The following is a 27,470-nucleotide window of genomic DNA, read 5'->3' as shown; positions in this document are numbered from 1 at the left end:
TCTTGTGGATTCGGCACACCCAACTTTCATCTGCAAATTATATAAAGCCATATACGGTCTCAAGGAAGCCCCGAGAGCATGGTTTGCTCAACTCAGCACTTGGTTACTTGACTATGGATTTAGCTCCTCCAAGGCAGATCCCTATCTTTTTATTCTCAATTACAATGGTATTCAAATTTATTTGTTGGTCTATGTTGATGATATAGTGCTTACATCTCCACATCAATCTGCCATTGAGAAGCTTATTCATGATTTGAGTCGTGTCTTCCTAGTTAAAGACCTCAGCACCCTCTCCTATTTTCTTGGCCTCGAGGTTGATCATATGCCTACTGGTTTGTTGTTGTCATAGAGGAAATACATTAAGAATCTGCTCATACAAAGCAAAATGCTTCTTGCCAAACCCATTTCATTACCAATGGTAGCCTCCCTTAAGTTGTCAAAATTTGATCCCTCTGATTTCAAAGATGCTACTCTTTATCGAAGCATTGTTGGAGGACTTCAATACTTGTCTCTAACTCGGCCTGATATCTCTTTTGCAGTGAACAAAGTATGCCAATTTATGCACACTCCCAAAACCTCTTACTGGAGTGCAGTCAAGCGTATTCTAAGGTATCTCAAATCTACAATTAATTTCGGTATGTTTTTCAAGACTCAGTTCAGTTTTCAGCTTCATGCATACTCTGATGCTGATTGGGGGGGTTGCCCCGATGACTGTCGATCAACTAGAGGGTACTACATCTACTTGGGTCATCACCTTAGTTCTTGGAGCTCCAAAAAGCAAAGCATTGTGGGTTGCTCATCAACTAAGGTAGAGTATAAATCGCTTGCATCTTCTGCAGCCAAAACCATCTAGTTACAAACAATCCTACATGATCTGGGAATTTTTTTGCCTAAAGCTCCTACCTTGTGGTCTTACAACATAGGAGCTACTTACCTCTCGATGAACCCAGTATATCATGCGAAGACCGAGCACATGGATATTGATTTCCATTTTGTTAGAGATAAGGTGGCTACCAAGACATTACAAGTCATCTTTTGTAGTTCCAATGGTCAAATAGTTGATGTGCTCACCAAACCAGTTGTTGCAGGAAAGTTTCATTATTTTCGATCGAGTCTCAATGTGGTTGACACCCCATTGGACTCGACTGGGCATATTAGACGTAGTGACTCATCTACAACACTTTTTGACAAACAGATGGAATGCATACTGGGCAACTCGGCAATAACAGAATGGCAGAGTCATGCACCACGCCACATACAACAACATACCAATATTTCTTCTCCTTCCTTCTAGAATAGAACTGTAGACAAGTTAGTTAGTAATTCTCTCAAGTTATACAAACAATATTCCCTTTCTATTCCCTTTCTCTTTTCCGTATAGCTTTTCTATTTTACTACTACTCTCTGTATAATACCAACATCTTTCAATGAGAACGAACGTAAGGAAGTTTTCTCTGCATTATTTTTAAGCTATGTCAACAGGCCCATTTGGCCATTTGCTCGAATGATTGGAATATATACTCGGATGGTCGGCACATATGCTCGGGATGGTTGGCACATGATTGCCTCATATGCTAAGATGGTTGATGCATTTGCTTGGATGAGCAGAATATATGTTAGGTTGGTAGGCACATATATTCGATTGGGTTGTTGAAATTTATGCATATATGGTCAGCACAACTCTAATATGTCTCTCTCTCTCTCTCTCTCTCTCTCTCTCTCTCTCTCTCTCTCTCGATCTCTCACTTTGCTTACTCTTTGTTGTAGTGTAACCCTTGTGACGAGTGGAGGCCACTAGAGCGAGCTGCACTGCCTCATCTCGCCAAGTGTCTTAGACCACCACAAACCATCTCTAGGTGACATCGAGTGGACGCCGCTCCAAGACTGGTATGGTACCCTCGAGCTCTAGCCTTGTAATCACCCTTTAAGTTTTGTGACTTGTATGTTTGGTGCTTACTAGAAGTTTGGGTTGTCTATGTTGGAGGTTGGAATTGTAGTTAAGTGATTTCATGGCTTGGTTGATGTTTGGAAGGTTCCTTCATGATAATGTCACGGTCGAATGAGGGAATGGTTGTAAGATGTAAGCTAGTGTTTTGATGTGTTGGGAGTATAAATGTAAATGTGATGCGTGTTGGAATCGAATTTAAGCAAATTCAAGAAGGTTGGACTAATCGGATTTAATGCTTGGGTTGTGATAAACCCGAGGCACCATTATGCACTATTTGTCTATGGGCTAATGGATTGTGGCTCTTATCAAGCTATGGTACAGGTTATAGAATTTTGTTAGTTAGGCTGGTTTTCTACTGGTATGAGTTATTAATATGTAGTGATATTTTTCTTAATTAGGTTATGATAATGTTACTATTCAAATTCAAGGCTTAAATAGTACACTGCAAAAGTTAGGTAGGCAGTGCTCCTATGCTTGACATTGTCTAAAATGAGCTGAGGTTGATTGTTTTATAAAACTTGCATATTTTTTTTTATGAAACCAACCTTGATTATTTTTTGCACTACTCTTTTTATCTAAGAAATAAAATATGACATTTTATCATGACATGTATAATCATGAGCAACTTTTCTGTACTTTGTTTTTCTATTGCGTAAAATGTGAATATGAAGTATGAAGTTTTTAATAGATTTTACGATATTATATATTAAGTATATTATTCTGTTATTGAATTGTATATGAAATTCTCAAGGCATAATATTATGTATTACTTTGGTTATGGCCCTGCCAAATGTTATAATTGTTGCCTTTCTTATGGTCTTACCACAGGTATATAATGTGGCTTCTGTTTGACCTTAACTATAATGCCCGCCCTTGTGGTGAGGTTTTTTATAAAATGTTTTTATAAAGGACGACGAGAATTACCGTTTGATTTAAAACTTTTTACTTGCATACCCAGGGTGCATGACTCTACGTTTATATCATAAAATGTGTTTTTAGAATAAAAGAGGTTTACAGCAGAAAACATTAATCTTATAATAAAATGGTCCCTCGTACGATTAAAACTTGTGTCTAGACTTCCGTGCTCTTCCCCATGGGCCGTGTCCGTCCTGATCATTTAGTTCCTGTGAGGGGGAGGGACATGCATAAAAACTAAAATGAGTCGATAACTCGTAAGCATTACTTCATACAGTTAAAATACAACAACATAGGTTTTCATTCATGCATTCATCATTCATACATACTATACGTACATGCGTGCTTGTGTGCATACGTGCGTTCATTCGAAAACTTCATTGGACAGGATTTTCTTTTGAAAATAGACTTTCTTTTCGTAAAACGTGTCCCCCTTTAGTGCCTTCATTTCTTAAAAGTTCGTGCGTTCGTGCGTTTGTGCGTTCATGCATACATGCATTCATACATTCTTTCTTATCACTTTCATAGGCCAGTACATATTGTTACGCCCCGTGTGTTGGGGTTAGCGGTCTTCCTTTGGACCCGGACTCCGCCCATGGTCACAGGTTGAGAATCCCTTTCATAGGGAGCAGCACTAGGTGCACTACCAGTACTACTTACCCGGCATTGCAATCTGCCCATTCATTGGTACCCTTTCATTCATTCACGTGGCCATTACGTTTTTTCATACATTTCATGTTTTCATGTCTTTCTTTGCTTTTCATTCATTCATGTCAGCTTTAAAGAGCTGGAGCTTTCATTCTTTTCTTTTCTTTCATTTAACAGTCATTTCATGAGAAAACATTCATTTTCATGAGAAAAAATCATTTCATGAGAAAAACATCGTTTGGGGCATAAGCCCGAAAATCGTCTTCCCTTTTTCAGTTCATTTTAGCTCTATTCTTCATTTAACAGTTCGTTCATGGAAAACTTCATTTTAAAACATACATGAGCTTAAACATCAGCTTTCGTGGCATCCATAAGCATCACCTTAAACGTCATCTTTCACGGCATCCATGAGTATCACCTCATGGCACACATGAAAGCATCGGTTAGTGGGATCCGTAAAAGCGACCGTTTTCATGTCTTTCATGCAGTTTATGAATTTTCTTAGAAAATACATACAATAAATACAGCGTATAGTCATCCATTCACATGCGTACAATTAATACTTTCATTGCGTAAAAAGGGACTGCCAAGGAGGGCCGTACATATGTATACCTTTGAACACTTAGCATTTTCTTTCGTAAATCGTCTTTCGTGTCTTTTTGTAAAGCATCATGAGGAAAAGCGTTTCGTTTTGTTTCTTTATATTTTAGAAAGACTCTAGAAGAGTATGAACCTAATACTTACCTGGACTCCATGCTACTTGCATATCATGCAGTCCATTTGTGCCTGTCAGATGGCAACTTACATGCATACACATAACCTTAATGTCATTCTCTATCTAATGCATAAGCAACTTAAACTAGAAATAGAACTACACATCACTTGGAACACTCTCCTTCTATCCGGTGCTCTTACGTGCCCTTTACTATGTTAAACCCTTCGGGGACCACTTACGATCACCACATCTTCCAACTCAAGTTCTTGTCTCGAGTGCTCATCCACTAAAGTGAACCCATGATTCACCTTAGGATTAAGACACTAAGACCTTCGTCTTACTCTTTTTACTAACCTCATTCGAAGAATGATTTGGACCGATGGAATCATGCATCCCAATCCTAACAATACACCCGCCACTACTTTCATGCACCTTATCCCATACTAAATCCTCATTCCCATCCATACAAGCCACACGGCTCTAAGCCAACTCTGAGACTTAAGCACTGTGTAACTGTGCTTAAGTTAGATTACCTATTACATATAGTGAATCTGTTCGGTACATGTGTCTAACCAAATTACACTTATACCTTACCCCCCCTTAGCACCTAAGATCAACATATAACACGTTGATCACCTACTCGCAAGGACAAGGGTCATACTCCGATATCAACCTTCTCTTAACCCGGCTAGCATGACTCTTCATGCTACCCCTCCCTTTTGACAATTCATCCCAACACTTAACATGACAAGACTCCATTCACCACTACGCCTTATGTCACATCATAATGCTCGAGACTACACTTGAGCTACACCATGACCTTGTCACGTCACCTGACATCCCGCTACGTCATTTCTTACATCAACCCTTAACTCATCACGAGTATGGTTCCTCACGTACTCCTATCACATCATGACGTCTCGTCACGTTCCTGCTACATCATTTCTACACTAACTCCTCACCCATCACAAGCACGACTGTCAGTAATCATGTCATTTCGTGACGTTACCCAGTCATGCTTTCGCTATGTACTCTTACACTTGTTCTGCTACTTCACGCATACTCCTAGCCATAAGTCCATCATAGTGACATTTGTCACCTCAGACTACAGGCTACACCATAACTATTTCGGGACATTGTTCCACAGTTCCCGACACTACTCATCACGTTCCACGCCTATCAACCACACAATCATCCTTATCTCTGCGACACGCCACACGGAATATCGCTGCCTCGTGGAGTACACTCCACATATACTCCATTTTCACACTCTACGACCCATCACCATTATGGCATATGCGTCACATGGTGCATTGCTCCACTATATGGAGTACACTTCTCGTGTTCTCCCTTCATATGCATTACGCCACATCACCATTATGTCATACCCGCCATATGGTGCATCACTCTACCACATGGAGTACACTCTGCGTGTACTCCATTCATACACACTATGCCACATCACCATTATGACATACCCGCCATATGATGCATTACTCCACCACATGGAATACACTCCGCGTGTACTCCCTTCATACACACTACACTACATCACCACTATGGCATACATGCCATACGGTACATCACTCCACCACATGGAGTACACTTCGCATGTACTCCATTCATACATACTACGCCATATCACCATTATGGCATACCCATCATATGGTGCATCACTCCATCACATGGAGTACACTCCACATGTACTCCTTTCATACACACTACACCACATTACCACTATGGCATACCTGCCTATGGTGCATCACTCTACCACATGAAGTACACTCTACGTGTACTCTTCCCATTCCACAATACGCTAGGAGGGTATATTGTACATATACTCTCCTTATTTCATACTACGCCACACACACAGAGAGTACACTCAGCGTGTATTGTTCCCATTTCACATGCCACATCACCAATACGGCACATACTCCACAACCACACTACACGCACAGCCCACAACACTTTACACTACATTTCCTAACTACGCTCCACATTTCACAGCGCACTTCGCCCAACACTTCACTACACATAATGTCCAACACTTCATTACACAGAATGCCCAACACTTTACTACACGACACATCACAATACAGCGAACTTCACAATACTGACAGAACAATCCACAATCTAATCAACTAATCAACAACTATCATAAATAACGAGAGATAGAGGGTTATACCATCGACGGGATAACCCGTGCGTTGCTCGCTGATCGTCACCGTCGATGATGTCGAAAGGGTCGTACATGGCGGCTAACCCACGTATGGTGACTGTTTGGGCATTTGGATAGCTAAGTGTGGTCTTGGAAGGGCTCGTAGTGGCCTTGTGATGGTGGCAATAGCATAACACGGCGGATTTAGCTGTGTACAGTGGTTGTCCACCACGTGCAGTGGCTACCCACCACATAAAGTGGTGGTTTGGACCTAGGATTCGGCTAAGGGAGTTGCTGGTGGAGCCGTAGAGGCTCAGAGGTGGTGGCACGGTGGTCCACGATGGTGGAGGGAGGAATGACCGTGTGAGAGGGGGAGAAGCCCGTGAGAGAGTGAGAGAGAGTGTGCATGCATGGGTGGCAGATCAGGGCTATGGGCGGTTGGGATGGGTCAGTGGTGGCTGGAGGAGGCTGGAAATGGTGGTCATCTGCCGTGGGTGGCAGTGTACAGTGGTGGAGGGTGAGAAACCCATGCGTGAGAGAGGGAGGAACCGTGAGATGGAGGAGGGGCTACTGGCCATGGGTCCAAGGGAGGAGGAAGGGGGAGACCAGGAGGAGCTCGTGGTGGTGTCCGGTGGCCAAGGTGGCCGCGCACGGCAGGGCTAGGAGCGTGCACAGTGAACCCGTGCATGGAGGAGGCCACGAACGTGCATGGGAGGAAGGTGGTCGTGAGGTGGATGTCGAGCTTGCTAGAGGGTGATGGCCGGCGGGAGGGGAAGCTGCCGTGGAGGTGGTGGCGTCGTTGGGCGGCGCACGGCAATGCAGTGAGCACCAAGCCCATTCGGGCTGTGCACTGCCGAGAGAGAGGAAGAGAGAGCGTGAGAGAGAGAGACCGGTGTAGGGAGGCTCTCCGAAGGGAGGAGGTGCCGGTGGAAGGGAGGAAGGAGGCGCACGGCGGTGCTAGGCTGAGGGGTGGAGCAGTTCGGCCAGAGAGGGGACTGCGTACATCGTATGCTTGAAGGGGAGGGAGGAGAGAGAGAGAGAGCTGAGGGAAAAGTGAGGGAGAAAGAGAGGGGGTCTGGGTATTTAACCCAGTCCCTTCGTCTTGGGATCTTCAAAACGATCTAATGATGAGAAATTAAAATTCTGATTTGAAAATGCGTAAACATTAACTTAATTAAAAGCACTTAGAGGAATTAAGGTAGAATAATATTTTAAACTAACTTTAGTTTATAAAATAATATTCTTCATCATTAATAAATGATGAAGTCTTATTTAATATATTTAAAAGGATAAAACCATTTAATTAATTAAAACTTTCAACATAGTTTAAATCCCATAATATTATAAATAACTGAAATCATTTTAATAATAATATTAAACGATTTCTGACAATTATAATATTTTTAGAGCTCTTCAAGAATATTATAATTGTCGTATTTAAAATCAAACTTAGTTCAATAACATAGGAAATACTCCTTATAAATATTTTCAGTACATTTAAAACAATGGGCGTGCCTTAGAAGTCACATAATATCTTTTAAAACACGCCATCGGGGTTCGGCATGCATGACGATGCTCTCAGTTGTTAGAGAGAAGGACAGACTGTTGCATAATCTCATCCTCGAATTTGCTTACGTCAGAAAGAAGGAACATACGTCAGAAATAAGAAGCGTACATAAGAAGGAATGAACGGGGTATTACATTAACATAGGTGCAGGGTTGAAAGAAAAAACCTGTGAACCAATAAATCAGACTAGACCATTCTGTCCCAGGTTCGGTTCGGTCCATAAGAGAGGCAAAATGGGTCAAAATAAGTCTGGTTCCGATTTTCCTTTTTCCAACACTGTACCAGACCGATTCATATATATATATTTTGATTTTTTATATTTTATAAAATATTTTTTATATATAATATATATAATTATATATAAGATAATTTTGTATTATATGATAAATTACTAATTAATATAATATTAAATTTTAAAACCCTATATAAATAACTATATATTATCACTATAGTCTATAATACAATTATGATATATATTATAATATACTACAATATATTATCACTATATTATTATATACTATAATATATATACTATATAATATACTAAAAAAATCGGACTAGAACAGGTAAAATTGTAAATATCGGTTTAGGGGTATAACCAGTGCGATATCAGTTCTTCAAATCTCAAAACTAGTATGTATCGGTTCAGTTTTAAAATATATCCAAAACCAGACTGAAATGGACCGATTACACCCCATATAGGTGTACAATTGTGGCCTTCGTTCTGAATGCACTAACTTTGGAGATAAAGTGGCATTTGTTCTCCTTGACTAACCACAATTATGCACAATCTTGTCACTAGGGGTGTAACCGGTCCAGTCCGGTTTTGGACAAAATTTAGGACCGAATCGGTATGTATCGGTTTTGTATTTTTCAAAACCGATTACGCACCGGTTATCCTCCTAAACCAATACTTCCGGTTTTCGATCCGGTCCAGTCTGGTTTTTACTTTTTTTTAAAATGTAAGTTTCACAATTTTTCATTAAAAATTTGTTTATAAAAAAAAAAAAAAAACTGATTTAAAAAAATATGTTTTATACTTCTATTAATATATTAGACTATATAATAGTATTAATATTAGACTATTGGTATAGTTATAAGTTATATATTAGTATTAATTATAAACTATATATTAAATATTAGTATTAGTTATAAACTTTTAGTGATTTAGTATTAAAATTTTATGTAATAATTTATAAATTATAATAAGAAATTATTTCATATATGAATATATATAATTATATATATTATATATAAAAATTTCACATAAAAATTTATAATTACACATAATATATAAAACTTATATATATTAATATATATAAATATATATAATATTTTGTATAAAACTTATATATACAATAATAAAAATATTATTTTATATATATATATTTTATCAACTGGTCCGGTCCGGTCCAAAAAATCCTAAAACCGGAACCGGACCGGAACTGGCCAGTTTTCATATTCTAAGAACCGGTCCGGACCGGTTTTTCTGTTTAAATTTACACCCCTACTTGTCACTGGGTTAAACATGGTCTGTATTTATGTTTTTGATGCTATTTCAATTAGGCTTATACAGAATGATTTTTTACTAAATTATTATTGTAATGAAATAATTCTAAAATAACATTATTTTTTTTAGATTGTTTTATTCTGTATTCTGTAATTGACTCACACTACAACAAATTTGAGATTTTGGGACGAAATTATTTAGGGACGAAATATTTTTCATCCCTAAAAGTCATTTTTTGAGACGAAATTTAAATTTCGTCCCAAAAAATCGATGAATTTAGAAAATCGTTCGAACGTCAAAATAACCGTTCGAACAGTATTTTCTGTGACGAATTAAATCGTCTCAAAAAAATTTTTCCGTTCGAAAGTGAAAAAATACGTTCGAACAGTAAAATTTGGCGGATAATTACTTTATTATGGCGGGAAAAGTTCAAAAACGTTCGAACGAGAATTTGTTGTGTTCAAACGGAAAATATTTGGTCGTAAATCCTGGCGGGAAGGTTTCTAAACCGTTCGAACGGAATATATTTAGTTAGAACATATTCAAGCACCACATTTATACATTCGAATGTATAATATTAATCTCGATACGAAACTCAAAATATAAAAAATATATATCATATATACAAATTCATTAATTAATTTTATGTAATTAATTTTAAAATATTTTAATAATTTCTTTTACGTTAAATAAGATTTTTAGTTAAATAAATATTATCAACCACATATATATTAATCAACCAAATAAAGCAAATTATCAATATGTCATATATATTGTTCATAATTACAACAAAAGAAAATATAAATAAAAGATAAAAACTATTGTGATGCGAGGTCTCTACACACATCCTCGACTGCAGCTAATTGTGTCTCTACCTGTGTCAGTCGAGTACTAACTGTGACCTGAGTTGCATTATTGGCATTAATCACTGTATGTAACTCATTAACCTCTGTACGTAACCCAGAGACGGTAGCCATAATCTCTGTACGCAACTCAGACATGGCAGTATGCACTACATCAATCACTGCTGATGTGTGTATGCTGATCTCAGCACGCAATATGCCAGCCATCTCCTCACGAATATATGTGCGTGATGTCTCAGCCTATGTAGATGTCTCACCAGCCGATACTCCAGTATCTCCCGGCTGCGCATCTCTCTGAATCTCAGCCCTGCCAGGAACAGCCCCACGAAAACGAAATCTAGAGTGTCCTGTTCTCCGTGATAGGGTGGTGCTGTTGATCGGTGCCATCAGAAATCGGGAACGCTCTGCAGGTTCGGACACAACCCCGGCATGTAGCAAAAATCGAGTGATGAGGATCCCAAACGGAAGTATATCTGTCGTAATGAACCGTGCCTCTGATCGAATTCTCTCAAATATATAACCAACGAGGTCGATCGGGATGCCACGAGCGACCCGTATCATAAATCTCGCTCGATCCATGCCGACCTCCGTCTTGTGCTGCCGTTGGTCAATATTATTGGCAATGATCAAATTCATAATCTTGAAGAATGAAGATAAATCTGCCTGCCTAATACTCTTGGAGCCATCGTACACTGGAGCATCTGGACCAACAATCAAGTCTCTGATCTCGTGATCAGCAAGTGTATCGATCTCATCTGTGTAATCTAGTCCCTCATCCTGAGACATAGCTGCATCACCTGAAGGACCAGACTCTCTAGGGGGCAGGTTTGGATAGGCATCAAGAAGCCTAGGAATACCCAGATATACAGCGAGTCCTTCTGCAGAAAATATAACAGGAGCTCCTCGGACACAGATCCTATATGCCCCTCCATCGTCTGGGCTAGCAGCACCGAGCTCTTTATAGAACTCAGTAACGATCTCAATGAAGGAAACGAGCTCCATTCCTTCTTCTCACTGATCTAAGATTGGTGCCCAACCACGATCATTGAATACTGATGGGAGGGAATGACCCTCCCATATAAGAGTGACAAAATCAGACAGTTTTACCTATCGCTCAAGTAAAACGGTCCGCTCTCGAACTGTTTGGATGGAAGGTTCTCCTGATCTACCACGTTTATGGCCCCGATAAGACATTATTATGATCCTGAAATTTTAAAAATAAAATATACATTCAAGATTAGTGATAAAATCTAATTACGACTAAAAGATTTACAAAATTATATACTAATAGCAATTTAATAAATTAATTGATAGAACATATAATCAATTAAACGATGAAAACAATTTAATAAGCTAATAAAATGTTAATGGAATGAATTTAATAATTAGCGTTCGAACGTCTAAATATATGGTCGAACGGACAATTAATAACGTTCGAACGTACAGGTTCACCGTTCGAACGGACTGGTTAATACCGTTCGAACGTAAAATAGATCTAACTCGGCCATGGCTGAGTCAACTCAGTGGCCATGAAAATACTCAAAAATTAATCGATTCCGTGGTTTCTTCGACTAAAAACAAAGTACTCTTCATTTCTAAACATCCTACGATAGATTTATGATGTTCTACGGTAATTATTGATGAAAAAAATGCAATTTAAAAAAAAACAAATAAAACCATAAAATTATAAAATAAACGGTAAAATGAGTTTGAAAATACATACCTTTACTTGAGAGGAAAAGTGATTGGCGTATGTGCTGATCACGACGGCAGACAGTAGTGAATGTAGTGCGTTCAAACGTTTTTTCGCTTTTTCAAACGGTGGGGACGGCGGCGTGAGAGAATGAGCTGCCTGCGATAACTTATACGTGCATAACCGTTCGAACGTTAATAGTTAAAGTTCGAAGGTTAATATAAAACCGTTCGACCGTTACTATTTCACGTTCGATCAGAAGTTTTGTAAGTTTATTAAAAAATATATTAAATGTATACTATATTTATATTCCTATAAATTGTTAATAATATATATGATAGTATAGGTCACTACATATATGATAATATATATTACTATATATATATACTATATATTTAGTATAGATTACTATATATATGATAGTATATATTACATTATATATGATAGTATATATAACTAATACATATGATGTTATAGTACTTTTCATTTAATGATGAAAAAAGTTATATTTAAACATAAAGGATATGTGTTCGAACGGTACTCGTAAACCGTTCGAACACATATGTTAACGTTTGAACGTAAAAAAACATTCGAACGGACAAGGCAAATGGCGGGAAAACATCCCGCCAAAAACAAGACAGCTGGATTACCGTTCGAACGTAATTTGTTATAGTTCGAACGGATTATTGCAGTGGTGGGAAAATATCCCGCCAATTAAACTATAGTATCATCTAATATGTCTATATATATTAATGTTGTTCTTTTATTCAAAAGGTGTAATGAAAAAAAAATATAAATAAACATTTACAATACCGTTCGAACACATATGTTAACGTTCGAACGTGAAAATTAGGAGGGAATTTTCTCCCGCTTAATATTTTCACGTTCGAACGGTTAGTAAATAACCGTTCGAACATGAAATGTTCTTCAAAAACACGACAGAACCTCACAATTCTGTTTCTCTCCTCCTGCTGTCGCTCCGTGTGGTCGCCCGAAGATTACCCCTTCGCATATCAGAGGTATTCTTTCTCAAACTAGCCCTTAAGCTCAAAAAAATTATTCATCTCACTCCATTATTCTCGGATTATTACTTGTAGGATAGTTTGTGATTATTCTCGGATTATTCTCGGATTATTTCCTTTTCATCTTCAAAAATTCAGGTATTTCTTTTAAAATAGAAATGTATGGTTTGAACTTTATATTTTGCAATGTTAGAAAGTTGTATGCTTTGAGATTGTTGTTTGTGTTTGTTAGAGTTTGGGATTAATGGAGTTTTCGGCGTTGTTGAAAGCGACTGGAATCTGGAATGAATACGTTCGAACGGGTTCGGATTACCGTTCAAACGTATTCATTTTGTTCGAACATAGGTTCTCATAGTTCAAACGGATAATGACATTACATCAATAACGTATACAGAATACGTTAGGTTTGGTATGGTTATAACTTATATGTACTACTAAATCACAAATAATTAGGACCAATTACCATTTAATATTGTTAATTCTAAATAAATAAAATTAATATTCAAATTAAAATACTACTAAATCTTTAAATTAAAATAGAAATAGTTAAGATTTAATAATACTTAAATACTTAAAGATAAATTAATAAAATTAATATTCAAATTAAAATACTACTAAATCTTTAAATTAAAATAGAAATAGTTAAGATTTAATAATACTTAAATACTTAAAGATAAATTAATAAGTTTAATATTCAAATTAAAATACTACTAAATCTTTAAATTAAAATATAAATAGTTAAGATTTAATAATACTTAAATACTTAAAGATAAATTAATAAAATTAATATTCAAATTAAAATACTACTAAATCTTTAAATTAAAATATAAATAGTTAAGATTTAATAATACTTAAATACTTAAATATAAATTAATAAAATTAATATTCAAATTAAAATACTACTAAATCTTTAAATTAAAATATAAATAGTTAAGATTTAATAATACTTAAATACTTAAACATAAATTAATAAAATTAATATTCAAATTAAAATACTACTAAATCTTTAAATTAAAATATAAATAGTTAAGATTTAATAATACCTACTAATTAAGTTTTTGTTGTATTGTTGTATAAATAATATGTTGTTATTGTTTGACATATATTAGCATATTTTGCATTGTTTGTTCATCAAAATAAACCTTAGACCCGTTCGAGAATTATCAATCAGGATGAATGCTTGATTGATAACTCTTGAATTGTCCAGAGTGGACAGTTTGGGATTGTAAGATCATTCTCGCAAACTATAGAACTATATCTGTTGTCGTCCAACATTATGATTTTAGTAGATTCATCCATTGTTCTCTGGATATGCAGTTTCGGTGATGGTGCAACGACGTGTTAATCGTCAGTGCACACAACCAAACGAGCATATTTGGAGAACTATGGGGAGATGCTGCCGAAATTTTGTTGGACGTGACAGATAATAGATCATAGGTTGGCGACTATGATCTTACAATACCGAACGGGATAGGACTAACTACCCGGTGAAAGGTGGCATACTCATTAATTGGTACATGATACATAGTTGTTTGCTGATGCATTACAATATTGTTTGTAATGAATATAATTAGGCATGGATAAGAGTTGGATGAGAGTTAGCGATCGATTGGGTCAGAATTACAATGTATATGCTAAAGGTGTTAAAAAATTCTTGGAGTTTGCATTGGGTACATGTGATAGTGATGGGCGTATCAGATGCCCATGCAGAGAATGCAGGAATTTGCGTTCTCATAAGATAGACTTGGTGAGAGAGCATCTATTTGTCAAAGGTATTGATAAGGGTTATACTGATTGGGTCTTACACGGTGAACCATATCCAACTTCATTTAAAGCTCCACATGAAGAAGAATAGATCGATTAAGATGTACAACCAGAGATTGTTGGAGATGATTACGATGAGGATATGGAGGAAATGTTAGGTGACATCGGTGCGGGAATGTTTATGAATGAAGGTGACACGGACACATCAAGCTCAAATGATGGGGGCCATAACACTTTTGCACGCTTGTGGAATGATTCACAGCGTGAGCTATATCCAGGATGCAGAAGACATAGTAAGTTGTCGTTTACCGTAAGATTGCTTCACATAAAATCAATGTGTCGATTATCTATTAAGGCAGTCAATATGTTACTTGAGCTGTTTAAAGAGGCACTGCCGACAGACAATACTTTACTTCGTAACTTCTATGAAGCAAAAAAGTTGAAACGAGGACTCGGATTTGATTACAACGTAATACATGCATGTAAGAATGACTGCATATTATTTTGGCGAGAGAATGAGCAATTGAACGAGTGTCCTATCTGCCACGAGTCAAGATGGACATCGGACAAGGCAAATGTTCCGCAAAAGGTCATACGCCACTTTCCATTGATACCTAGATTACAACGATTATTTATGTCACGCGCAACGGCTGTAGATATGACATGGCACTCATCAGACAGAGTAAGGAACGATAATATTTTGTCACATCCTGCTGACTCCCAGGTGTGGAAGGAATTTGATCAAGAACACCCATGGTTTGCTGAAGAACCGCGTAACGTAAGACTTGGGTTGGAAACAGATAGATTTAATCCTTTTGGGAACATGAGTACTAGTCATAGTACTTGGCCAGTTGTACTTATGCCGTATAATCTACCACCGTGGAAGTGTATGAAAGATCCATATTTCATGATGAGTTTGCTCATCCCAGGTCCGAGGTCACCGGGAAATTATATAGACATACACTTACAGCCATTGATTGCAGAATTGAAAGATTTGTGGGAGAATGGGGTTTTCACATTTGATTCGTTAACAGGCAAGTCGTTCAAGATGCATGTTGCAGTGTTGTGGACAATAAATGATTTTCCAGATTATGGGAATTTGTCAGGTTGGAGTACTAAGGGGAAAATGGCATGTCCAACTTGTAACAAATATACCAAATCTGAATGGCTTACGTACGGGAGGAAATTATGTTTCATGGGTCATCGTTGATTTTTACCTGGTGACCATAGATGGCGTGGAAATTCTAGAATGTTTGATGGAACTGTTGAATGGGGCCAACCTCCACCATATTTGTCTGGCGAAGATGTACTTGCACAATTGATAAATGTTGGTTGTAATGAATTTGGTAAAAAACAACGAAAGAGAAAACGAGCTACGAATGAGTTGAATTGGACAAAGAAGAGTATATTTTCGAACTCCCGTACTGGTCGAAGTTAAAATTGCGACATAGCCTTGATGTTATGCATATTGAAAAAAATATTTGCGAATCCGTATTGGGAACATTGATGTCAATTGAAGGAAAAACAAAGGATACAATAAACTCAATGAAGGATTTGAAGCGGTTGGGAATAAGACGGGAAATGCAGTTGCAAGAAAATGGTTCGTCTGTCTACATGCCGATTGGGTGGTATACATTGTCAAGGAATGAAAGGGTTACATTTTGTGAGTGGCTAATGAAGATCAAATTACCGGACGGTTATGCCTCAAATCTAAAAAGATGTGTGAGAACAAATGATTGGAAAATAACTGGATTAAAAAGTCATGATTGTCATGTTTTCTTACAGTATATCTTGCCTATTGGTATCCGTGGGTACTTGACCAGAGATGTGCGTGTGGCTTTGACTGAGTTGGGTGCATTTTTTAAAGACTTATGTGCTAGGACGTTGAATGTAGAAGCTTTGGATCGAATGGAACGAGAAATTGTCATAATATTGTGTAAGCTAGAAAATATTTATCCACCGTCATTCTTCGATGTCATGGTTCACCTAACCGTTCATTTGCCACGTGAGGCTCGACTTGCAAGACCAGTTCAATATAGATGGATGTATCCCATTGAACGATTTCTTGGAAAGTTGAAACGTACAGTGGGTAACAAGGCCCATCCAGAAGGATCAATTGCAGAAGCATATATTGACGATGAGTGGCATACCTTCTGTTCCAAATATTTCCATGGAGTTGACACTCGGTTTGATCGGCCAGAAAGAAACTTTGACGTTGACCGAGCAAGACAACAGAATATATTTTCTGTGTTTTCCCAACAAGTTCGTCCAATTGGTGCAGTGCGTGATTATGACTTGTGTGGAAGAGAGTTCGAGAAAGCTCAGTGGTACGTGCTGAACAATTGCCCTGAGATAGAGAACTACTTGAAGTAAGTTATAACTTTTTCTTAATTTAAATTGCCTCATTAATTTTAAAAAAATACAAAATATAAAATATTTGTGGTAATCATCAATTTCAGTGATCATATTAACGTGCTCAAGGAACTATGAGTAAATGATATAAACCAAAAACATGAAGAGGAGTTCCCGAGATGGTTTGAAGAACGGGTAATGAAATTACATATGCGTTACTCAATAACAAATGAAAAATTATTAATTTCAACTTTGATATAGTATACGCTTTACTCAATATGTAGGTTGTACAATTGCATGCGAATAATCCAAATGATATATCTGATGAACTGTATGCATTGGCGCGTGGCCCATCGAGATGCGCTGCTCGATTTTCTGCATGTATTTCTCGGGGAAGTAGGTATCACACACTGGATCGAGATTGTTATAGGAAAACCCAAAATAGTGGTGTCCTAGTCGAAGGAAGTCATGATGGAGAAAATATTGATTTCTATGGAGTTATTGTCGATATAATTGGAATGAAATATTTGGGAGAGCTTGCGGTGTATCTGTTTAAGTGTGATTGGTGGGATTTAAGCAATCCTCGTACTGGAGTCCGTGATGATGAATATTTTTTGAGTGTTAATACATCAAAAAAAGGTATGAAGATGATCCTTTTATTTTGGCTTCTCAAGCATCTCAAGTATTCTACTTAGATGACCCGAAGTTAGGAAATCAATGGCGAGTAGTTCAAAAATATTCTCCAAGAAATATATATATGATGTTATCCCTCAGGCGGAAGGACAAGATGAAGAAGAAGATGACTCTTCTACTCAAGAAGCATACCAAGAGAGTCAACCCGCCTTAAATTTGTTTGTGGATTTGAGCCAGTATGAGATGATTCCATTAAATAGAGAAGATATTGAGGCTGAAATTGTTGATGCGACAGTTGAGGAAAATGTTGAATCATCTGAAGTATCTACAGATGATGAGAGCGAATTATCAAATGAAACTGATACAGATTCTAATTGACCAATTATGTGTTAACATTACACTTGATGACAAATATTTTACTTATTGAATGTATCAGTAGTTTGAAATTATGCCGCCAAAGAGGAAGGGAGTTCGCAACCCATCTCCACTTATTCCTAGCTCTCCTTCATTGTCACCATTAGAGATTGATTTTACAGAACAAGGTAAAAATCTAATACTCATAAAAGTTATTAATTAAGGTCCTATAATAGAGATATAAATGAAATTGATTACAATGTTATATTTTATAGAATCTACAGTACAATCTCGTCAAGGTCGAGGCACAACTAGAGGGGTGACGTTGGAAAAATATCGGAAGGTGGGTAAGATCAAGGTTAACATTCCTGACGAACATACTGGGGGCGAAGGACAACCAGCAGCTTGGCTTGCATCACATGTGGGTGCTCTTACACGAACTTACGCACCTTTGGCAACGACTTCATGGAAGAAAGTCCCCCAAGATGTTAAAGAGCTTATCAAGAAGCGTTGTTTGGTAATGTTTAAAACATTGATTTAGTAGAATAAATTTCTATATTTTACTTAAATTTAGAATATTATAAATGATAATGTGTTTGTGACTATTTTTTTAAGGATGATTTCGAATTAAATTTTGGTTGGAGAGAGGAGTGTAAGACTGTGGAAGAGCTTATGGGTAATGCATTCCGTAAATATAAGGCGAGGTGTCATGAGTATTATAATAAGTTTGAGAAGAAGGAAGATGCACGCCAACATCCTTTCCAGGATGTCCGACCTTCTGAGTGGGAAAAACTTTGTGACATGTTTGAGGATCCATCATATCAGGTATAATGAAATTTAATTATTTTACTTGTCCTATCTGGCATTTCGCTTCATCATATTTTCAATTTCTTTGCAGGAGCGAAGTTCTATAAACAAAACAAATAGATCAAAATTGAAGATTAATCATCATGCAGGCTCAAGATCTTTCCATCGCCTTTCTAAGAAATTGGTATTGCTATTTTTTTTTATTGGATATAGTTAATTATTTGGATGAATCATAATGACTTTATATCTTAACACATTTATTGTAGCAAGATTCAGATACTAATTATGATCTGACAAAATTATATGCTGCATCGCACACTGATCGTAATGGAGAGTGGACTCATCCTGATGCCCATGAAAATTATGTAAGTTTTATAACCTGTTTTAATTAAATATATTAGAATATTTATGACGATATTAATTCTTTATCTTATATATGGCTAGGATAAAATGATTGTCCTACGTGCTGAATCTGCGTCAGATCAAAATTCCTCAACAAGTGATATTGAGATTTTTACACAAGTCCTGGGTCAACGTTCAGGATATTTGAGGGGTTTGGGTCGTTGTGTAAAGCCTGGTCCCTCTTCCTCTTCTTCTGGGAATGCATCTACGACTTCTATAGCGCTAGAGAATGCAAATTCCAGAATCGAAAAATTGACTGCAAGACAGCATGAGTTAGAGGCTCAATTGGCAAAACAAGCAGATATGGAGATGCGCCTCAAACAACATGAAGAACAACAAGAAGAGTTCAGAAGACAGATGCAACTCCAAATGCAACAGCTTATGCAACAGTACAGGCCTCCAAGCAACTGATGGATTTTGGGATTATCTATTTATGTACGAACAATGCCCGTCTCGACTGTTATTTATTTAGTTTGCGCTTATTTTAACACTTTTGTGAGTGTTAAACAGTTTCTAATGTATTTTTTCAAATAGTATGAATGTCTATTTGGTTTTCTATTATTGATTTAAATTAAAGAGATATCGTTCGAACGAACGTAAAACTTCGAACTCTATGTAACGACAATAGTGTTCGAACGTAAACGTAATGTTCGAACAAAATTTATGTTCGTAGAGTTCGAACGATCACACAACGTTCAAACGTAAATAATTTCAGTCGTGTTCGAACATAGCCTATACCGTTCGAACCCATATATCGTCACAAGATTATAAAAAAAACGTGAGATAAGTGTCAGGTAAGATAAATGGATTTGTGATATTTGAGAGAATATTATTCATGTCGAGTCTACTTTCTTTAGAAGGATTTGTAGGTCATTTACTTTTAAAAAAGTATTGTATTTAAGTTTTCTATTATTATGAATTTCAAATTAAAAGATTCACCCACAAAAACGGGGTGTGACATTATATATTTTATTATAGAACATTTTTTTTGTTGTAAAAAGAGAAAAGACGGCATTTCTTTAAATTATTTATGTAGTTTCGTAATATTCGTTAGATTTATTTTATAATAAAAATAATTTTATAATTTGATAAATTACATTAAATTATTTTAATTTATAAAATTATTTTTATATAATCACTTTGTAATAAAAATATTTTCTTTTTAAAAAAAATAAGTTAGATAAAAACTTGAGGTATTTGCAAAAGATATCCTGCTGAGAACACATACCGTGCTGCAATTTCCGGGCCAAAATATTAGTGGCTGAGAAACAATCTTCTTCTGGTTGATACATTTGCCTTGCTGCTAATATACAGCAGTGTTCCTGAGCTTTGGTGTCACCTTCTTGTTCAGTTATTTGGTTTGGCTGTGACGTAAGAGCATACATAAGCATTAAGGGAATGGGAATGATAAACCAAGGCACGTTTCCCATGCCATGAATTCAGTCGTGTACTTATCTTCCCTCCATTAAGATACAGAGCATCAAATTGAAATGGGTAGTTGGAACTTGACACGAGCACAGTACGCTGCCAGCACTCAACCAGCTGATCAGTGAGAAAGAAAGGAAAAAAATTACTATGCCGTTACTTACAGCTCAATTTAATCGTTTAGTAATTTTTTTTATTTAATCATAAAAAAAAGTGATTTTAAGTATATTTATGTATTTTTTTAATTTTAAAAAATATTTAAATATATTTAAAAAATATGAATAGAAAAATAAAAATAAAAAGTTTAGAAAAATAACTAGCAGTAACAATGAGCGGTTCTACTCAGTCGGCAAAGTAGCACTGCTCGTAAAGAAAAGCATAGCTTTCTTCAAACTAATTGAAGCTAAAAAGAATAGAAGCATTAAAATAACTTTTTTTGACTGAAAAATAATAGTTGTAATTGTATGTGCAAGTATTATATAATTATTTTGAAAAAAATAATAAATACGGATCCATATGAAAAGAAATTAATGTTTTAATAATAGAATTCACTCTTTTTAAAGTGACTGTATTATATTTGCACATTCTATAATTATATATAGTATTACTCTTTTAGATCCTGGAATGAACATTTAAGAACATTTTACACAGCAATCTCAGCTTGTACATTATGTTATCTTTTCACAATTTGTGTTGCATTATCATGAACACTAAGGAATAGTGTAAGAAAGACAACATAAAAGAACGACATGCATTCTCGATTAGGGTGCTGGACCGCTTTTTTTGTCTCGTCAAAGTATAAATTGCATTTATTTTTATATTTTCTTTCAAATATATTATAAGCATGCACCACCATTGGTCATTAAGAAAAAAATTACAACTTCATTAATAATCAATTTCTTAATTATTAAAAATAAATTCAAATATCCAAATGATACATTCAATGCAAAAACATAGGGCTAAATATCATTTTACTGCATATGACTTTAAGCTTGAATGCCCATGCCTAGTTTCCTTATATCTTCGATTAAGGATGTAATGTTAAGGAATGAAGATCCGCCCTTTTCTGTTGCCTCCCTTGCCATCTCTGCAAGCTTTCTTACTCGTTCTCTTCTCTCTTCCCCTTCTTTTCCTTCGGTCATTATCTTTTGTATAGTTTCCCTAACTTTCTTCCTCTTCACCAAGACTCCAGATTTTGCATCCTCTCCCACGGGGACAGCTATCTCATTCCCTACTCTCTCACCAATCTTCAAAACTTGCACAACCAACTTCTCATTAAAAAACTGGTCTGCAAAAAGAGGCCATGTCACCATTGGCACACCAGCACAAATCGCTTCTAGCGTTGAGTTCCAGCCGCAATGGGTCAAAAACCCTCCGATTGCAGGGTGTGACAAAATCAGTACTTGAGGAGCCCAACCCCGAATCAAGAGGCCTCTCCTATTTGTTCTCTCTTCAAAACCATCCTCTAATATCCACTTCTCCAGCTCTTCTTTTCCATTATCACCTCTAATGACCCAGAGAAAGGGCCTGTTGCAAGCTTCCAAGCCTAGACCAAGCTCTATTAGTTGTAATGGTGTGAGGCGGCAAAGGGTTCCAAGACAAGCATAAACAACAGAGTTGTCAGGCCACGAATCAAGCCACTTCAAGCACTTGTTTTTGTCAATGGAGGACTTGTTACCTCTCTGAGCCTTCTCTAAGTCCGTCTTGTTGGATAGTGAAACCGGGCCAATGCACCAAACTTTATTATCTCCTTTTGCCTTGCGATACTCCTTAACATATGCTGATTCCAACTCCTCAAAACTGTTGATCACTATTCCATAAGCTCCTTCTTCAGATGCTCTTATCTTTGCATGAAGATCTTTAAAATCTTGCATGGAGGGATTCAAGCCTGATGGTAGTTGTGCTTTAGTTAACTCAATTCTTTCAGGTAAACCTGGCACTACAAAGAACTCTGAATCGGAGGCATTCACATGGACCTGAGATGCATGCAAACTATGACAGCATAAGAGATTGAAACAACCTGTGCCATCAAATAAAAGTCTTGGTATGTTAAACTTTCCAGCAACATCAGCTATCCAAGGAAGATTCTTGTCGGCCAATATGCAACTCGGAGTCGGTTCCATGTCTTCAAGTAATTCTTCCAGCGGTTGTTGCAGCTTATTAACAGCAGCAAAGAAGTTCCCAAACAAGCTGCGTGAAGGGATTGTATCAATGCTTTCACATCCCTCTGGCAAGCCCACCTCATGGAGTTGCAACCGGAGCTGGACAATTCGGATTGGGAGCCCAGATTCAATGGCATGGCCGATGATCGGCTTGATTCGGATGACATTTAAGGTTGTTGTAATAATGGTGATGATAACACCACGTTGTGCCAACAGCCTGGCCATGTCGGCCATGGGAATAATATGTCCCGGACACATCAACGGTATCATCACAAAGTGAAGCTGGTGGTCGGCGCCTGAATATTGTGGTGCCATTGCAGTATTCGGATTGCCGGAGGAATTGAAAATGAAGCCAATTATAAGGTTCAGATCTTATGCGAATACAATTTGTGTTGTGGCGCTTCCTGCACTTACAGTACTTATCAGTGCGCTAACGTCGGTCTATGCATTATGGCCTATATGTGATCTTCAATTGTCTCGTGCATATAAATATTCTGTGGGCCTCGTGTTTTGGATATAGTTAGAGCACATTGGATTCATCGTCACCTTAAAATTTAGGTACAGGGAAATGCTCATTCAACCGATGGTCTGCTGATGGTTTGACCGATGATTATTTATTTATTTATTATTTTTAGATTAAGAAAGTAAATATTATTTAATTTATGTATTTTTTATTAAAAAAAAAGTATTTAAAAATGTAAAAAAAACAAGTATTTGAAAGGAAAAAAAAAACTCTGAAAATTGCATCGGTTCACCATCGGCTGGAACCGTCAATCCAGTAGCACTATCCTTAGGTAAAATACATAAAAGAGTGGGGAAATGTTAAATATATTTTAAAAAATTTATAAAAATTTTATTTTTGAACGTGTCAGTTGATACGTTAAAAATTATGAAATTTAAATTTTAAAATAAAACTAACAAAATAAATCTTGTAAATAAAAGTATAAGTAAAACTGTAACTATATGTAGTACTATTTTTTTTTCATAAATTCAAAAGCATTCAAGCCATAACTCTATATTAGATTAGTCAAAATAATAATATAATACTATTTTTTCAATAATTTTTTTAAAATTTTTTTGTTCATATTTTGTAACTATACTAACTATATGCCAATTAATAATTTAATTTTTATTTAAATTATTATTTTCCAACTATTATTTTTCCTCAACTTATTTCTCACCTATTAGTTGGGTCTAATTTTAGAATAAAATATCGAAGTAGTCGAGTCTGATTTTTTAGAATAAAATATTACTTTTGAATATGAATAGTACATCTTTAAATATGAAGAAACACTTCCAAATACTATAACTCATATTTCAAGTCCCTATTGTTTGACTACCTCAATGTAGATCATTCAAGCCCTTAGTGAAAATGTTTCATCTCATCTCATTGTTATAATTTTTTCAAATTTTTATAAAAAAATATAATAAATAATTCAACTTTTTCAATTACCAAAACAATTATAATATTATAACAATATTTTATTCAACTTTCAACCTTTATCTCAATTCATCTTATCTGAACTCACTATCCAAATGGCACCTTAGCTTCATTTGTTTTCACTACTAGTCGCATTTCATTTAATTATTATAACTTTCTTAAATTTCTACATAAAATAAAATAAACAATTCAACTTTTTTATATCTCAAAACAAAAATAATATTAAAAAAATATATTTTAATAATATTTTATTACTTTTAATTTTTATCTCAACTCATCTCATCTTATCTCATATGCGCAAAAAAAAAAACTATGGCTTATATATTTACGGATAACCAGCGGCAGATCCAAGAGGAAATAAAAACAATTTTAAGAGCAGTACTACAACATATGAGTTCACCGTTATGATTATTGATAATCATGATTATTTAAGAACACTACTAATTAATGTTTTTTTTTTTTTTCCTTCCAATATTTAGATGTGAAAATTATAGTACTGTATAATATGAGGTTTCAATATTTAGAAAGCGCATGAAAACCAGTGAAAAAAATTGCACTGAGCTAGACGACGTTGCTTATCAAAATAATTATATCAATCAAATTACTGCTTTGAATTTTACTGACATTCACTGAGGATACAGAGAACATATATGATATCAAAACAGTGGAAGAGGATATCAAAGGATTCAAATAGTTTAAGGTTGGTGAACTAAACATCTGTTCTAATTATGCAGGTGAATTGGATAAATATTACATGATAGAAAAGAAAAAGGTATCCAAACTCATGTAGTAGGAATATATCCAAGTGGACAACCGCGGCACCGTTGGAATCAGTGGTGTCGGATTTTGCTGTTCTGTCTTTTCAATTCTCTCCAGATGTGATGCGTGTACTGCACGTGCTGCCACATCCAGTGGTGGCCCTTAGCCAATGATTCGTCTCAATTTTTAGTTGCTACATTATGTTTCTGTTTTTTCTAACCGAAGATCAAGTGAAAGTGGATGTGAAGGTTTCTTCTAGCCTGTCCAGACCAACAAGTTGCAGCACACCCTTTTGTACTGTGGCTTTTAGCTGCAAGTTGATAGTCTGTTTATCAGACTATTCAAAAATTGTCTTCAAACGATCTCCCTTTGTGGAAATTGGATGGGAGTCAAATTTTTGACTCCGATCACCTCCTTTATTTTCTTACTTTTGTGTTATAATGTGTGTTGATTTTGAGAAAATTATAGGAGACTCTCATCTCACTGAATTTGTATATTGTATTTGATGGTTTATCTATAAAATACTTACTTGCAAGAAAAAAAAAAAAAAAAAGGGGTATATATCCTAGTGGGCAACCGCTTGAAAGGAAAATCGAAATGGTAAATGCATCTGGACGGTCATCATGACCAAGCTGCATGCATCGTCATTAATATTTGACAGAACAACTACTGATGATCCATGGCGTCACTTGACCAGCTTCCAGTAGGGCTGAGCACCGACAGTTTCGGTGTCGGAGGGCCCAACCTCCGACTCTGACTCCGACTTTGTCGGAGGTCGAATCCGACCTCCGACTCCGACTCCGACATGTAGAGAATCCGACTCCGATCCGACTCCGACTTGTCGAATCGGAGTCGGATTTTTTGACTTTTTTTTAAAATTTTTTTTTAGCTTCATATTTGACCCACTTTAAAAAAAAATTGTGGTCTTTCAAATTTCAATTTTCTCAAAATTACAATCTAAACTTATTAAACTTTTGATTATAATAAAAAATACAACTAAATAAAACAAGTAACATACTAACATACATTCAAAAAATAAAAAGAAAGTCATATTTTTACATGTACTCCCATCGTCCATGATTCCATATCCACATCCAACTAATCACTACAATAAACAAAGGCACCGTATACGAAATGAAGATTAAAAAAAAAGCACCGTATAGTTACTATAGTATACTATTATAATTACTATGAATCTATTTTTAATTATATTATATATATGATATATATTATTATATATGAATATTAAAACAAAAAGGCACCGTATATGAAATGAAGATTCAAAATATAGTATTACTATTTTATATATAATATAGTATTAATATATTATACTATTAGTCTATTACTATATCTTATAGTATAATTACTAATACTATAGTATCATACTATTAGTATGTTAGTGATTTAATATTATATATATTAAATCTCTTATACTTGATATATATATTAATATATATAAATATTAGTAATACACTAATAGTATTAGTATATTAATATTAGTATTAGTTATACTAGTAGTGACATTAGTTATAGTAATAGTTATATTAGTATTAGTTATTATTAATACTATATATTATACTAATAGTGATATTAATACTATATATAGTTATAATGATTAGTATAACTACATTAGTTTTAGTTATAGTGATTTAACATAACTATATTAGTATAAGTTATAGTGAATCAGTGATTTAGTGTAGGTATAATACTATAAGTTATAACTATAGTCTATAATAGTATTAGTATAAATATTAGTATTAGTTAAAGTGGATTACTAATAGTATTAGTATTAGACCATAAATCTAATTAATATACTAATGTATATTAGTATTACTAATATATTTATCAAAAGGAATATGTTGAGAATTTATTAAGTCAAAAAATATAATTAATACAAGATATTGTTATATAAAATTTATATGAATAATACTTTAGTTATTATTCATTAGTATTATATGTTATTCTAAATTTATAGATTAGTGTTTATCCATTAGTATTACATGTTGATGTTATTATGCACCTTAGTGTTTATAGTATATTATATATACATTAGTATTACATGTTATTATATTTATACATTAGTAATTTAGTGTTACAACTTACATGTAACATGGTAGTAATATTATAAATTTGTAATAGTATGATATTTACATATAGTCATATACTAAACTATTATTATTTATTAGTCAATTTAGTCTATATATTATAGTATAAATATATTATTTAACTAGTATATTATTGAGTTTAACTAACTATATAAGATATAGTTGTATAAAATTTAAATGATTAATATATAGAAAAACACATATTTTTTATAAAATATGTATAAAAT

The 27,470-nt window shown here is 35.2% G+C and overlaps 2 protein-coding genes and 1 long non-coding RNA gene across 3 annotated transcripts in view; 1 reads left to right on the top strand and 2 right to left on the bottom strand.

Moving 5' to 3' along the window:
- The window catches only part of LOC121241844, a 69,562-nt gene that overhangs the window by 19,002 nt on the left and 23,090 nt on the right, over positions 1 to 27,470 (top strand). The window lies entirely within an intron of this gene.
- The window catches only part of LOC121241837 (pentatricopeptide repeat-containing protein At2g04860-like), a 60,527-nt gene that overhangs the window by 25,328 nt on the left and 7,729 nt on the right, over positions 1 to 27,470 (bottom strand). The window lies entirely within an intron of this gene.
- Positions 21,648 to 23,363, bottom strand: LOC121241838 (UDP-glycosyltransferase 73E1-like). Its single transcript, XM_041139688.1, has 2 exons — positions 22,455 to 23,363; positions 21,648 to 22,370 (listed from the first exon to the last, which is right to left on the bottom strand). Exons 1-2 carry the CDS (start codon positions 23,251 to 23,253, stop codon positions 21,763 to 21,765), a joined length of 1,407 nt encoding a protein of 468 aa, XP_040995622.1. The 5' UTR covers positions 23,254 to 23,363; the 3' UTR covers positions 21,648 to 21,762.

Source organism: Juglans microcarpa x Juglans regia, chromosome 8D (assembly GCF_004785595.1).
Source record: "Juglans microcarpa x Juglans regia isolate MS1-56 chromosome 8D, Jm3101_v1.0, whole genome shotgun sequence".
Classification (NCBI taxonomy): domain Eukaryota; kingdom Viridiplantae; phylum Streptophyta; class Magnoliopsida; order Fagales; family Juglandaceae; genus Juglans; species Juglans microcarpa x Juglans regia.
Note: the sequence above shows the minus strand (reverse complement) of the source record. Positions and strands in the feature narration are given on the sequence as shown.